The sequence below is a fragment of the Martes martes genome, assembly GCF_963455335.1.
Source record: "Martes martes genome assembly, chromosome: 3".
Lineage (NCBI taxonomy): Eukaryota > Metazoa > Chordata > Mammalia > Carnivora > Mustelidae > Martes > Martes martes.
Window position 1 is genome coordinate 195,634,523 of NC_137890.1, and position 15,329 is coordinate 195,649,851.

General features: G+C 37.7%; 1 protein-coding gene across 1 annotated transcript in view; it reads left to right on the forward strand.

The window, feature by feature from the left end:
* The window catches only part of CALCRL (calcitonin receptor like receptor), a 93,541-nt gene extending 80,308 nt beyond the window's left edge, over positions 1-13,233 (forward strand). Inside the window, exons 12-16 of the mRNA XM_080799128.1 lie at positions 1,581-1,641; positions 1,726-1,792; positions 5,902-6,120; positions 6,274-6,315; positions 11,888-13,233. Of these exons, the coding sequence (XP_080655254.1) occupies positions 1,581-1,641; positions 1,726-1,792; positions 5,902-6,120; positions 6,274-6,315; positions 11,888-12,103 (605 nt within the window). The 3' untranslated portion in view covers positions 12,104-13,233. The remainder of the gene's footprint in view (positions 1-1,580; positions 1,642-1,725; positions 1,793-5,901; positions 6,121-6,273; positions 6,316-11,887) is intronic.
* The last annotated feature ends 2,096 nt before the right edge of the window (positions 13,234-15,329 follow it).

A 15,329-nucleotide genomic window follows, 5' to 3' on the forward strand; every position in this document is an offset into this window, starting at 1 on the left:
AGAACTCCTTTGTAACAAAAATATACTTATTATTAATCATACTTAAACAACATCAGGTGATTAACCTTTGCTTATTGCTGTAAATTGAAATATTTAAACAAAGAACCACTGACTCATTGTTTTCATGGTCACAGGTCAATAATACAATGTTGTTGGTTTTTTTCTGTTTAGTATCCCAGGGTGTATCTTGGCTACGTATGCAGTGGCTAACGTGCTAGAACTGGAATCATGAATTAGGGATCTAGTCTTCATACTGTTCGACTCTCCTTTTTCTTTTGTGCAAAATGAGGGCATTTGGCTCAGCCAGCTTTGAAATTCCAGTCAAAAAGAGTTTGTTTTTTTAAAAAATCTCATTTTATCTTAAGAACAGAGGGAGCAGTAATTGAATAAAGATGCACAAAAGATCTATTTTTCCACACAAGCTCCTGACATAATATTATTCGCGATGCAAATGATACACTTTTAACATATTTTTCCCCTGTTTTTTCAGTTTTATTTTTAATTCAAGTTAGTTAACACACAGTATTATATTAGTTTCCGGGGTATGACGTAGTGGTTCAGCACCTCCATACATCACCCTGCAAGTGCACTCCTAGGTCCCGCATCTGTGTCACCCCCCCCCCAACCCGACCCCTCCTCTCGTAACCGTCGGTTTGTTCTCTGTATATAAGAGACTGTTCTTGATTTGTGCCTCTAGTGTATTTTTAAAAACAACCAGAATAATTCAAAATATGAAAATGAATTCAGCTGGACTAGTTTCCAGAAACATAATAGAAATTACACTTACCTCTCATATGTCAATCTACCTATCTATCCAGCCGGACAACAGATACAGATACATAAAGATGCGCACACACGCTTCAGTATATGCAGTGCAGTTAGTATAGCTCAGCTTCATAAACATTTCTTCAGGGCCGCCCGGGTGGCTCAGTGGGTTAAGCCTCTGCCTTCGGCTCAGGTCATGGTCCCAGGGTACTGGGATCGAGCCCCCCATCGGGCTCTCTGCTCAGCGGGGACCCTGCTTCCCCTCCCTACCCCCCGCCTGCCTCCCTGTCTATTTGGGATCTCCGTCTGTCAAATAAATAAATAAAATCTTAAAAAAAAAAACAAACATTTCTTCATTTCATGTTGGAAAGATCTGATTTAGAACGCTAAAAACATGAAAAACACCTCATATATAAACCATCCCTCTCACTTGATCAGTCTGAACTTCTTCCCACGTCAGACCATCGACTGAATAAATGCTGGCCAATTCCATATCATAGAAAATATACCTGACTTCTTCTAAGCCTTGGGGCTTAAACAACACATTTATGGACTTAGGTTCTGAAATGCACTGATTCAAAACGACTTCTATTAGAAGAAAACACACACAGGACACACAAACCTAGATATATCAATACCTGATATTTGCCGTATTTACTGCTTGACTCTACAGGTGATATTTACTCATTAGGCATATAGTGACCAGTTATTTTTGCTCCCGGAGTCCTCTGAGATCCATATTTTGTGACCACATTATAGGAATTGCATCTACAGAGAAAGTGGCCTGTTAATTTTCTTTTTGTTGATATTTACAGGATTTCCACTGATCCCCGCTTGTATACATGCTGTTGCGAGAAGCTTATATTACAATGACAAGTAAGATAATCTCTCTTTCTGATTTCTATTGGAACTAAGTAAAATGAAAATCTTCAACATAATTTTGCTGTTTTCCCCCCCAAGCTGCTGGATCAGTTCTGATACGCATCTCCTCTACATCATCCATGGCCCGATTTGTGCTGCGTTACTGGTATGTAACGACAATTTCCCTTGTTTCATCATGGTTCGCATTTCGACTTGATTTCCTGAGTCATCCGGCCCGTGGTATCCTTCAGGATCCTGGTGGACGTAAACGACACGCTCGCAGTGTTTCATTGAAGAGAGGTTAATGAAGATGTTAATTTGAAGTGTTGGCAGGAAGAGGAAAGGAGCTCATTCATCAGGGACGGCCAGGCACCAGGGGCCGGCCGCGGGGAGCTGCTCATGGCTCTAGACCTCAAGAGAGGACGCGACAGTTGTGGGGCTTGGGCTGGTGCTGGGAGGTGTGGCCCAGCGGGAGGTCTGGCCCCGAGCAGGGAAACAGCCGCTGCCCAAGCCACAGTCTGGCAGGGAAGGAGGAGGAGGAGGAATTACTCAAACTTCTCTGTTCCCCGATTGCTCGGTTCTTCCCTTTGGCCGACGCAGCAAATGCCGGGAAGCAAGAAGCCGGGCAGGGGTGCCGTCCTTTGAGGTGCCTCCGAGTTCTCTGGGACACAGAGCAGAACAGAGAAGGACAGAGGAGAGATCTAGTGACGGGGAATGGCAAATGGGAAAAACCACACAGCTATGTTGGCGATGAGAGTGACAGTCCAATTAAAAAAAGACTTTAATTTGGAAAAAGAAGGTATCGTTTCATTATGTTAATGGTCATCACTCAGTATGAATACCCCCATCGGGCATTTTTAATTACGGTTACAGGGAAACAGAAGTCACATTCAGTGCTTGTATTACGTTGTGTCAGTGGGGAAATAAATTAATGCACATTAACGTGGTTTTTTTCATAAAGCCTTAGAGACCAGAATGCAATTCATGCCCAAGATTATAGTTACAGCTGATACTCAGTCGTATCGAGACACATAAAGGTGTTAACATTTCTCAGTTAAAGTTCAGAACTTCCGAATCCTTGTTTTCAAATTCTTTTTTAGACAAAGATTCTTCCGTTATTTTACTACATTTGCTAGTTGCAGTTTAGCGTACGATTACGGTAGACTAGTGCTCGAGCCGTTCTCAAAAGCGTGTCACAATCAGAGGGAAACTTCTGGAGGCTGAAGGCCTGGGCTTGACTTTAGGCGTTTCAGGTGCCTCATTGGTGAAACAAAGAAGATAATAGTAGTGATTTTTAATCCTTTTTAAAAATTAACACATAATGTATCCTTTGTTTCAGGGATACAGGTCTGTGACTCATCAGTCTTACACACTTCACATTTTTAACAAGGAGTCCAAGGAGTTAATAACTATAAAGGGCTTAGCCTGGCATGTATAAACCTCTCCGTGCGCTGAACCTCGTTGTGTTTAACCTCCCAGGGCCTTTGTTGTCTCTTCTGTGATTAGGGAATCATAAGGATAGATACCACATGGGACATTGTACGGATCAAATGAGATCTATCTTATCAACACAGTGCCCAGAATATAATAAACTCTCTCAAAAAATGCTTTAAAAAGTTTCTTGTAATTTCTACATGATACTATGATTCTGCTCTGAGAACTGTTCAAAGAAATAAGAAACACTGTTTGGGCCACCCAGGAGCTTACAGAACAAATATGAGGCAAAATGTTACTACAGGAGACCTGACCGATTCTTCAGAGGGGAGTTCAAATGCCTAAGCCAGAGAGGTTCGGGGAATTAAGTAAAGGCACCTGGCAAGTGCCAAGTGTCATCGCACTCGCGCAGTCCGTGGAAAGGCCCCGCCACGCTGCTTCTGGAAGGGCAGAGCGGAAGGTGTGGTTGAGGACCGAGCATCACACAGACATACAACCCACCAAGCTGCTCTGTAAGAAAGGAAGTGAAAATCCACAGTATTTGCATAAAATATTTTCCATTTTCTTGGCTTAAAAAAAGAACAGGAGCCTATTTTTCTAACAGGATAAATTGTTCCATCTTTGTTTAGGTTCTAGGGCTCTTCACTGGTTCTGGCCAATTCCAAGGTCTTGGGAGGGGCCTTAGCAATTGTTTATATGGTCACATGCTTAAGTACAACTTTTATAAATAAAATATTTCAAGCTCAATCAGTTTCTTTCCACTCAGACTTCCCCTGTCATATTTCCTCTTGAGCAGGATGGTATTCAAGTGGCTGCAGCACTTTTGAGCTCTTGCCAAAGGGAAGTGGAGAGAGGATACATTTAGTTTGCGTTCAGTGAGGGATTTTTAAGTCAGTTCGGTGCCTGGGTAAGTGGTGGCTGGCTGGTCCAGTCTGGGGATGGCTTCTAGGAACCCTCCGGCAGTCGCTGTGCTGGGGTACGCCGCTTCCTTTCATGACCTGACTGTGGTATCATGATATGAAAATGTCCTGTGGTGCCCACCAGTTACGTGATCTTTATGATACTGGAGTAAAAACAGGTTTCTTTTCTTCCCCTTAACTAGTCTTGCTCTAAGATAGATGAAATTCAGATATAGTTCATCTGAAATTTAAAATTCTTCTTCCATTCCTATTCAAAATAAATGGAAGTATTTGCATACAATAAAGGAGGATGACTTCCTAGGTTCACATTTTAACATCAGATTTGTCATTTGGGAAAAGCACTTTGCATTTAGAGATTTTCAAAGAATGAGCATCTAAATGGCAACATTTCTACTGATTTTATAATTTGTGATTTTGCACGTAAGGATTATAAAATATTTTATATTCTAAATCTATAAGCTGACAAAAGGGCATTATTATATTTTCTTCCTGGGCTGGTAGTAATTTCCATTTAGTCAAAACTTTACAACAGCCATGAGTGCTTAGGAAGGGACTATAATAGGGCGGGTGGGAGAGCAGCTGGTGTGTTGGTTCGTCATGTTTCATTCTTGCACCTGTTGAAATGGCTTATTCTGCTTTTGTCTTCAGCGAGACATTCCTGTGCCTACAACCATGTTACTTTTCATAGCTGTGTTTCCATCAGGATTGTAGTGAATTTGGGAGCATATGTTCCGTTAGAGTCTCCAAGAATAGTAGTGGAATATTTTAATGCCCAGTTATTTTCATAATATGTGCCTTAAATCAGCAAATATATGTTATTTATTCATTGTTTTCTATGTTAAATGAGGTGCTATCGTTATTATTCCAATTTACTAAGGTAAGCAGATATAAATTACCTACAGCATGTAGTTCAAAAGTTTTAGATTATTAAAGCACAGATTCTAGAAGTCAGGGTGAAGAAAAAGCAAAGAGGATATAGTATAATAACGCAAGAGCCCTAAGGGGCTCTTCTGGAGTTAATATCCACAATCTTATGGAAGGTGCAAAATATGGGCACAGAGAAAACAGAGCAGCGTGAAAGGTATTGACTTGGATGAACGTAAGACGGGTGTTCACGGTGAGAGAGCACGACGTGTGTTAAAGCAGACTCTGTTTCCTGGGGAACTGAGTTACCCACCTTATAACTTTGACATTTTCTAACTCCCTTTCAAAGAGAATGATTTCTCTTATGGAAAGTTTTTAACACGCAATAAATGTAATTAAAGAATGTAATTCACAGAAAGGAGGCCAAAATTGTTTGGGGAGGCCAAAATTGTTTTAAGTCAAGAATGATCTAGGTTGAACATGACCTGGTTAGGTGTGTGCTCGGCCTCCTTGGAGAGATAAAGCAGCTTACGGAGCTATCTTGGGCAGTTGTGAGGGTTACTGTCACAAAAAGAAACACAGGAAGGAGAAACCAAAAAAACCAAAAATGATTGTTATGATATGATACGTACGTGCAAAGTACTAATATGGACAATGATGCAGAGGAGACACTTGAAAATTAGCATTTGTTGTAAACAATTCTTTGTTTCAGCTGAAAATGTTCAAAAGACTTAGTTTTTGGATCATCGCAAAATTTAAAAAAGCTGCATAAGAAACTGAGAAAAACACTCAGGTGTTCCTTAACCGAATCTGTCCCACAATAATTCCACCATAAATTCTATTTTTCTAAAACCTAAGTCCATTAACACTGATGTGCTTGTTAAATTAATAAATCACAATTCTAGAAACACAAGTTAACATATTAGGTGTCTATTCTCTGCAGTAGAACATATTCTTGTACATTGAAAATAATCTATGACATAAAATCAAAGAATCCTTCAAAAATGCTTAATATTAAATATGAAATAATTTTCAATATGCCATTTTGTTTTTTCAGGTGAATCTTTTTTTCCTATTAAATATTGTACGTGTTCTCATTACCAAGTTAAAAGTCACTCACCAAGCAGAATCCAATCTCTACATGAAAGCCGTGAGAGCTACGCTCATCCTGGTGCCGTTGCTCGGCATTGAGTTTGTGCTGATTCCGTGGCGGCCTGAAGGGAGGATTGCAGAGGAGATATATGACTACATCATGCACATCCTTATGCACTACCAGGTGTGGTACTCTTGAATCAGGAAGGCAGCTTGTGAAATTTGGTATTAAATTGCATATAGCTTCGGTTTAGTTTTGACGATGTATGTAGCAAGTTGGTTACAAATAATGTATCTTTTCCATTTGGAATCAGAAAATTCTATTTTTCTTTTACAGGGTCTTTTGGTTTCTACAATTTTCTGTTTCTTTAATGGAGAGGTATGGTAATCATTTTTATTCCTTTTATCATTTTATATTTGCAACCTATCTTTTTCTTAAAAAGAAAGACAATTTTATATTCCCTAGGGATAATTACTCCAAATTCGATTTTGATCATGAAAAAAATATAGAATCTCTTTTCATGGATGAAACTCTATTTCCCAAAGGCTTGGGTCATCCTGGAGTTCAAGAGCAGGGCAAATCCAGCCTCACTTTGAAATAGTCCACTAGGGGCGCCTGGGTGGCTCAGTGGGTTAAGCCACTGCCTTCGGCTCCGGTGCTGATCCTGGAGTCTCAGGATGGAGTCTCCCACTGACCTTTCTCCTCTCACGCTCTCTCTCTCTCTCACTCTCGCTCGCTCGCTCTCTCAAATAAGTAAATAAAATCTTAAAAATAAAATAAAATAGTCCATCGATGGTTTTTGTCATGTAGTCTTTGACTCACCTTTTGCACTAATCCCATTAAGTCTGGCTTTTGTCCTAGGTACAGTGTGCTAGACAATCCTTAACCTCATGAAACATACACTCTAAGAGGAAATAGAATTGGCTCATTTTCATTTTCCCCCTTTCTCTGTTTTTTGTTTTGCCTGGCTCACAATGTGGTTTTGGAAAACAGTTTTATGGTGATTACAAAAAGATTTTTAAGAATTAAATTCTGAGTTATACAGGGAGGACATGCAGTCAGTTAGAAAACTTATGAGAACAGAATGCTGTAATTTGTAGCATGGCAATGTGCTCTTGGATATTTCAAGATTTTTATCCAAGGCTTTCCGAATTAGAAAGTTTCAGGTGTTTTAGAAGCCGGTGCTGTGGTTTTCATGCTCGGTGGTTTGAGCTGTACCGATTTAGCTCTTTATCTGTTTTTAATCTATTTGACAAATTTTAATCTGTTGGAGGATATTGGAAACTTCAACCAAGATCAGACATCTAGACAGCAACTGAGTGAGACTCAAACACTTGGTAGCCGTGAAGCTTATCACAAAGCTTCAGATGGGAAACGTATGAACCAGTAGGTGTAACTGTATGAGAACTAGTCCTAAAAAATAAATCAGCATTAGAAATCATGTTCATGTCACGAAAAATTATACAATATTGCTTTCCTTTGCTTAGTAATAGTTTATTACTTTCTCTTAGCATATAATGAAATTTCATGTTTGATTTTATTAAGCTGATTTTAGAAACTTTTATTTATTGATTGATTTATAACGGAGTCTAGAACTGTCAAACACAGCGGGCTATTATTTCATGTCTTTAAGTGGTGTTTCTATGATTCTCTGCTATACAGTGGACAAGAGTGACCTTTTCTGAAGTCAACGAGAAGTACAAATGCAAACTTCAATGAGGAAGAGTAGATAAATCATTCGTTTCAATAATAAAATTCAAATAGCGTTTATTATGTTCCTCTGTGAATGTGTGATTGCATGAGCTGGATTAGACAGTCCTGTTTGCTGCCTATATAGGCTTTTACAGCTAAAAGTAGACGAGAAAGAAATGGACAGCAGAGAATATGAACAATACCGCTCTCCACTTGCAGAAAGACTTCATTTTTACGAAGGGTCATTTCTAAATGTACAAATCTCAATCACTAGTGAGATGGTTTGTGCTAGGAAGCCGTGTAGAGTAAGAGCGCAGGTACAGGTCGGTGCGTTTACACCTGGAGACGCCACTCCGTTCCCGGCTGTAATACTCTTGGGCAATATTCTGAAGCTCTTGGAGCCTCAGGGTCTACTTTTATTAAAAGGAAACAAAGCAACTTCCTTACACAAGTCTCACAAAGAGCAGTGTAAGCCAGGAATCTAGAGCTTTTAGCACCATCCCCACCCTTAGAGGATCACCGGGACCTTACAGATTCCTTTTTAGATCTGTCAAATCATTCATTTTCAAAAATGCAAATACAAACGGGAGCATTAATCATGTTGGAGTCAATCTCAAATCCGACTTTTTATTTGGGAAGGTTGCCCAGGGAATATCTAAACCAATGCCTAGCACCCTGGTTGCACTCTCTCTGTGCAAGCAAAAGAGACAGAGACCGTGACCTTCTGCCATGTCCTAAAATTGAGAAAATTTTGGCAGTAAAAAATTACAATAACACAAAATCTTTTGAGCCTCGTTGTTGCCAAATCCTCTGGTTCTTTACAACATCTCCGATACGTGTCCCCTTTTCTCGTCTCTCAAGATACAGTTCCTACTTGTGGATGACTCATTTCTCATCTTAAGAAACACTCTAATCCCTCCTTTTTTGTCTCTTCGCCTCGTCGTAACGTGAAGCCGCAGCTGCCGGATTCATTCTGTGTGGTTCCGACCATGTCGCGTGGTTCCTAAAATCACCTGCTCGGGCTCACGCTTCCTCCGTGCTTTCCGCGGGAGGCCAAGGACCTTCCCTTTACCTTCATCTCTACCCCGTTTCTTCTCCTTCTTCTTCTTTTTATTTTTTTGACTCTCACATTGTGTTTATTTTTTTAGCCAAAATATTCCAATTTACATTTCTCACTAGTTAAATAATCGTGGCACGACAAATGCTCAGGCCACGTTCCTCTCACCTCCAGCCCACGCGGCCGAAAATGTGGACTGTCAGCATCAACTAGAGATTATTGCAAGGGCCCTCCCTGACCTCGGGGGTAAATCTAACGACACCTGAGGAAGACACTTTATAAAGTGTAAAAAATGAACAAAAAGATTTACTGAGAATAACCAAACCCATATTCTATAATGAGAACCAGGTAGCATTTTTATACGAAGCTCTAGTAACTATTTTTTCATTAAAAAATAGTTTCATTTTTTCATTAGGTTGAGGAGTATAGAGTCGATTCCTTATCAAATGCTAAGGGGCCTATGAAGTTGTTAGATTCTAAAAACAGTCGGCCTCACTATTTGTATAACACTCGTGTAAAACAATGAAAAATATTTCCGTATCTTTAATAACATCAGGCCACCTTCCCTTCCAATGGCAATTCCCGGTTACCGTTTTCTCACTGAAAGTGTATTAAGAGCGGCCACTTGAGGGTTCTGTTGGACAGGTATGATGCTGCGTTAGAGGGAGCCGACGAAAACCAAATCCTTACAGAGAATAACACAAACAAATGCCTACAAGGCCCGTGCTTTAATTAGGTTCATTTTTAACTTCAATAAATAAGTCCCCACAGTTCAGGAACCTGAACTTCCATGGTTTTTCTGATGATTCAGTCGTAAGGGAGAAATAGGGTGATGACTGCAATCAAAACGGATTTCAAGAGAAGTCAGATATTTCAAAAGTCATTTTGACTGTTGGAATTGAATTCACTGAATTCATTCCATTTTTAAGAACATAATTATTACATTCACAGCTAAGATATGTCTTCTTAGCAGCTGCTTCCCAACATTTATGTAGAAAATTTTGTGTAAAGTTACACTCCATTTCCTTTCAAACGGAAACCATACAGTAAATGCATTCAGTCAGTCGTTTAGAAACAAAGAGAAATGAATTTAGCGGAAGATCAGGCTCAAGAGCAGTGCCCATCAGAAGCATCTAGATAACTGACCAAAGGTAATTTTGGCTGTAAACCTTTGAATATTTATTTAAAAAGCATACTCTAGGGTGCCTGGGGGGCTCAGTGGGTGAAGCCTCTGCCTTCGGCTCAGGTCATGATCCCAGGGTCCAGGGATCGAGCCCCCCATCGGGCTCTCTGCTCAGCGGGGAGCCTGCTTCCCTTCCTCTCTCTCTGCCTGCCTCTCTGCCTACTTGTGATCTCTGTCTGTCAAATAAATAAGTAAAATCTTTAAAAAAAATACTCTAAAGCCATTCCATTTGTCATTTGCTTATGCTTGCAAAGATATTACATAGGCAGACATTATTTTAAATTTACTTTAGTTTAAACATGCTAATTGGAGAATTAAGAAACACATTACTAAACCACGAGGGAAGCAGTAGTATATAATTTTTTTGCAACATAAATGTATTTGTTATCCTATAAATGCTTTTATTTCAAAGAAAATTTACAAGGATATAAATTATTTCCTTCAGATACAGTTTATATATAAATAAGCTTAAAAGTCCTGAAGTTCTGAATTTCATAAAAATTCAACTTTTAAAACACATTTATTGCATTTCTAATTACATAATTAATACCTAAAACTCTAATAACTCAGTCTGAATTCTAACTAACGAAACCCATTGAATGTGTATTTGTGTCTCCCATTCTTCCGTATGCTAAAACACAAAGTGACACGATAAAACTTTGTGTTCGTTTTAAGTGATGAAGTACAGGAGACTCTACAAGGGCTTTTGAGTGTCCCACAAAGTCCTCTCCCTAAAAGAGCTCCTGGAGTAGCTATTAGTAATAGATTGCTCATAATTTGGAGAAGTTTTCTAGATCTATTAGGCAAAAGAATGTAGACAAGTAAACCAGCCCTATTTTAGAGTTTAATACTATTTTTTACACATGAATACAGTGAAAGGAAAGTTGAGGGATTCCACATAACTAGTAGCAAGGTCGACAGTTATTGCGTGAGTGTCTTTCTAGGGCATGAATTACTAGAAAATTGCTTTTAGCGATGCTCAGGTTGTCTCTGAGGAAGCAATCATGGCGTCAACGAGCAGTAGAGAGCTTAGGGAAGGCCATTCAAAACCAGACACGTTTCGGACCGACCTAGCTTAGGTCACAGGGGTGTGGCTATTACTCTGGTAGAGTAGGAGCAGACAGACCTACACTGGTCTCCTCAGCCATCAGATACCTGGAAATATCCAGGTTACCAAGTAGGAGGTGTATTTGAATATTCTCATTTCTGCTTACTGACTCAATGTGAAGAAAATCACCTTAGTGTCTCATGCTCAATTAAAACGAGAGTCTCGAGGCCCACCCGACGTGATCTCCAGCCCTAGAGAAGACGGAAGTCATTAATTACCAGATTCACCCAGTTAGAGGGGGATCCAAACATCAAAAAGGGGAGTGGTGACATTCTTAAACTTTTTCGCAGGCCAATCCCATTTGTAATTACCTGTTCAACACTTTCTTTCCTATGGGTAGTAAGCTTCAGGAGGACAAAAACCCTTAAAAAAAACCCTTCTTTTCCAGAATGTAGCACAATACCTAGCACATGATAATCACTCAATAAAAAGTAGTTGCTGCTTTTAATGATGATGATGAAGATTTATAGTCCCTGTATCCCTAACTTCTTTTTTTTTTAATCTCTTTTCTCTTTCCTTTTGTACTTTCACTAATTGTCTTCTCAATTCTATTATTAAGATACTGATATAAAACTAAATGTTACACATGCAACCTTGGAAATGGGGGTCTGGATTAACTACTTATTTGATAATAATACATTCATCTGCATTATTAAAGCTTCAAAGATAAAGCATAACAAATATTAATGGAATCTAAGAGTAGAGAATGATGCAATGGATTTCCTAACTGTAAATTTCCTAATGTTACCAATTTAATTCTTTTAATTAAGAAAATAAAGCAATATTATTCACTAACATCAATGCTTCTGTTTAAGTTTTACATAAATTATTTCATTATGCTTTTAAATACAATGTATTTATTTCAGATAATGGATCCCTCTTGTCCTTTCTGTTTCTTTTTGGTTGACAGGTCCAAGCAATTCTGAAAAGAAATTGGAATCAATATAAAATCCAATTTGGTAACAGCTTTTCTCATACAGATGCTCTCCGAAGCGCATCTTACACGGTGTCAACTATCAGTGATGGTACAGGTTACAGTCATGACTGTCCTAGCGAACACTTAAATGGAAAAAGCATCCCTGATATTGAAAATGTTGTCTTAAAACCAGAAAAGTTATATGATTGATAATCGAGGGAGTACTGTGTAACTGTTTTGCGCCACTCCTAACTAAAGGACTTGGATCCATGACTTTACAACCAGAAGACTTCACTATTAAATGAATGTCTCTAATGCCACCAAGAAAACCCACACATTGATTCAGTAGTGTGTTGTTAAATATTTAACAGCTCGCTCTTTGGGAGAAAAAACAAAAACAAAAACACCCCGATTAGTAATGTTTTCCAGTTTCTGTGGTGTATTCCCACCATGGTTGATTTCAGGCCACAAATTTGACATTCCTGAGTGTGAAACTGGGAAAATACGAGTGCAATCAACTCTTACAGGCTGGTGTGTGCCAGCTCTAAGATACCACCGCATGGATTCACCAATAAGTAGGACTATAAAAGTTCATACACACATTGGACTTGCGTCTACTCCTACTGACTAATGAGAGCTGGGTAAGGCCTCCAGACTCCAAGGGAAAACTAGCTTTTCATTTGTTTTTAAAATCTTTATCCCATATTCACTGATGCAGTTAATTTTTCTTTTCCTCCCCAGTAAGTATTCTAGCCCTTTCTGTATTTACCCTTTCAAATGGACTGGAGAGAGAAGTAATTATTTCTGTTGGCTTACCCTTTCCTCTCCGAGAGAAGCGACTGAACAGAACTGCTATTGGCTCTCCATTGGCTGGTGTAGCACAGTTAGAGCCGATGGCATCTGATTTTGAGATTCGATGAATAGTTTGTAGGACGTGCAGTCCCACTCTGCTATCACTAGGGAGACATCTTGGTTGATGTTACAAACAACTTGTCAGCTACTTTCCTATCTTACTACACAAGTGGGAGGGAATCAGTTTCCCTGTATTTGTAAATAGAGACTTTGCCCCTTCCATTTCTACTGTGTAGACAAATTAGCAGTTATTTTACATGAAGGAAATCAGTGAAGGATTTCTAATTTTCTTGGGAGTTTGTAAAAAAAAAAAAAGTGTTGTGAAAATAAGCTTGTAAATACTCTGTTATTCTATTTTATAGTCTTAAATCAAATGCATATAATCTAGATAAGTTTGAAAAACAAATACATAATGTAACAATGTATGCTTGTTAATATCTGATACTGTGTCTGGGCTGATTTTATAATAAAATAGAGTCTGGAATTCTATATTTGGTAAATATTTTAAAGACAACCAGATGCCAGCATCAGAAGTTTGAGAACCAAGAGAATAGAAATATCTATGATACGATATAAAATATTTATTAAAAAAAACTCAAGGCCACTGTTTTATTACATTAGCTTAGGTGATTCTTGAATAACCTAATAATAAGTATGTTTGACATATTTCTCCTTTTATTTTGACGATGAACTTGCATTCTAATCCAGAAACTTTAAAGGATTCCTACAGTAATAAATGTCAAAGTGCCACTCTTATGGTTTTTACACCAGTAAAAATATTACTTTTCTGACTCTTACTGTATAAATATATACGGCTTTGGAACTGTTCCAGACTATTTTTTTAAAAACACAACTAGAGGAATACTATATATGTATATATATCATATACAATGCTTTAATAGAGCTACTGTGATAATACGATACTAAAAAATCAGTGAAAGACTTGAATATATCAGTGAAGAAGACTTATCAGAACGTTTAGGGAGTAATTAAGATGGCAGAAAACCTTGCTAATGAATTAAAGTGACATTTAAATGGGATTCATGTTCCCTAACGTTATTTTCCACTCAAATTTCTGGAAAACAAAAATGCCTTCAATTAGTAAAAGTCAATTTGAGGAGAATTCACTATGTGTATGTGTTTTCTTAGTGTGTTAATTTGTTTAAAATGGATTAAACTAATGACTTAGTAATCATAGCTTCTTTCTTAAGCTGTCAATGGATTGTGAGTTCAGAAGTCATTTGAAATTGTCCAGGAAAATCACCTAAATCAGCAAGAATTAACATATTAAATGGTCTGGTCAACAGATTTATAATTTATCTGTATACATGCAAAGGTTTTACTGTTAGTTTCAAATTTGTGGATTTTATAGCAACTGTCTTAAGAAAGAATTAGGCTGTTCTGGACTTGATATTATCTAAATTATACAAAAATTCCTTTAAATAAACTCACTTTTTAGTTATTACTATTCAAAGACACAGATTCAAATCCTTTGCTCAATACTGTCCACATGTTTCCTCATTCTTCCAAACTGTCAAGTGTCAACCATAAATGACGTAGAAAATGTCAAATTCACCACGAGCATTCTATTAAAGTTATATGTAATTTTCCAGTATTTTTCATTGTGCTTTTATCGTATTAAGTTCAGATCAGAGTCCCTTTCTGGCCAAAAATCATCTACTGCAGTCTTCAAGTGAAATCACCCAGTAATTACTCAGTGTTATTTTTGTACCCATATTTTTTTATGAGTAATGTTTTTAAGTATTAGACTTTTCTAAATCTGAAGTGCTAATTAAGATCTCCTTTATGTCTTACTTATGAAGAAAAGAGAAAATCAATGCTTTTTAAAAGGAATGCTTTTTTTGGTGTCTAAAAACTAATCGGGGGAATGTCTAACCTTCAAAATGTAGATCTGCTATTTTTCTGTACTTGTGAAAGTTACATTTTAATTAAAAAGAATTCTAATCTGTCTTTTTGAATTTTCCAAAGTTATTTTCCAGTGCATTTATTTGTAAAGTGTCTCTTCTGGAAGTTGCGTTTGCTCAGCTGTAGTCCAGTGTACACAAAATTAGTGGTAGGTGTAGTGCTGTAATTATTGCTTATAATTTTTTTAATGTGAACTTATTTTAATTTTCTTTTGGTTTTAATCGTCTAATAGAAACCACCATTTCTTTTATCTGTAGTCACAAACAATATATTCTGATCAATTAAAATAAGTCATGTTATGTCTACTTAATGTATATCTTTATTTTTTGATTGTATGAAAATGTTAAAAGTATGAGTTAAAGTTGATTTTCACTCATGTGTGCTGAAGTGCTGAATAGTTTATGATCATAATTCTTTACAGCAGTCAGTGGAATACTACTTAAAATCAATAACTCTACCTCTATTGCTCTCTTCATAATCTTCAATAGCAAGTAAAAGTCCCACAAACCAATTTTTAAAAACTATGAATTTGAAAAAAAGGTTATGAATCTGTTTTTCAATCTAGAAAACTCCAAATACACTGCAATATATTCAAATTCCTTCCTAGGCTGAAAGAAGGGAAAGGATGGCCAGACATAGGACAATATACAGGGATTTT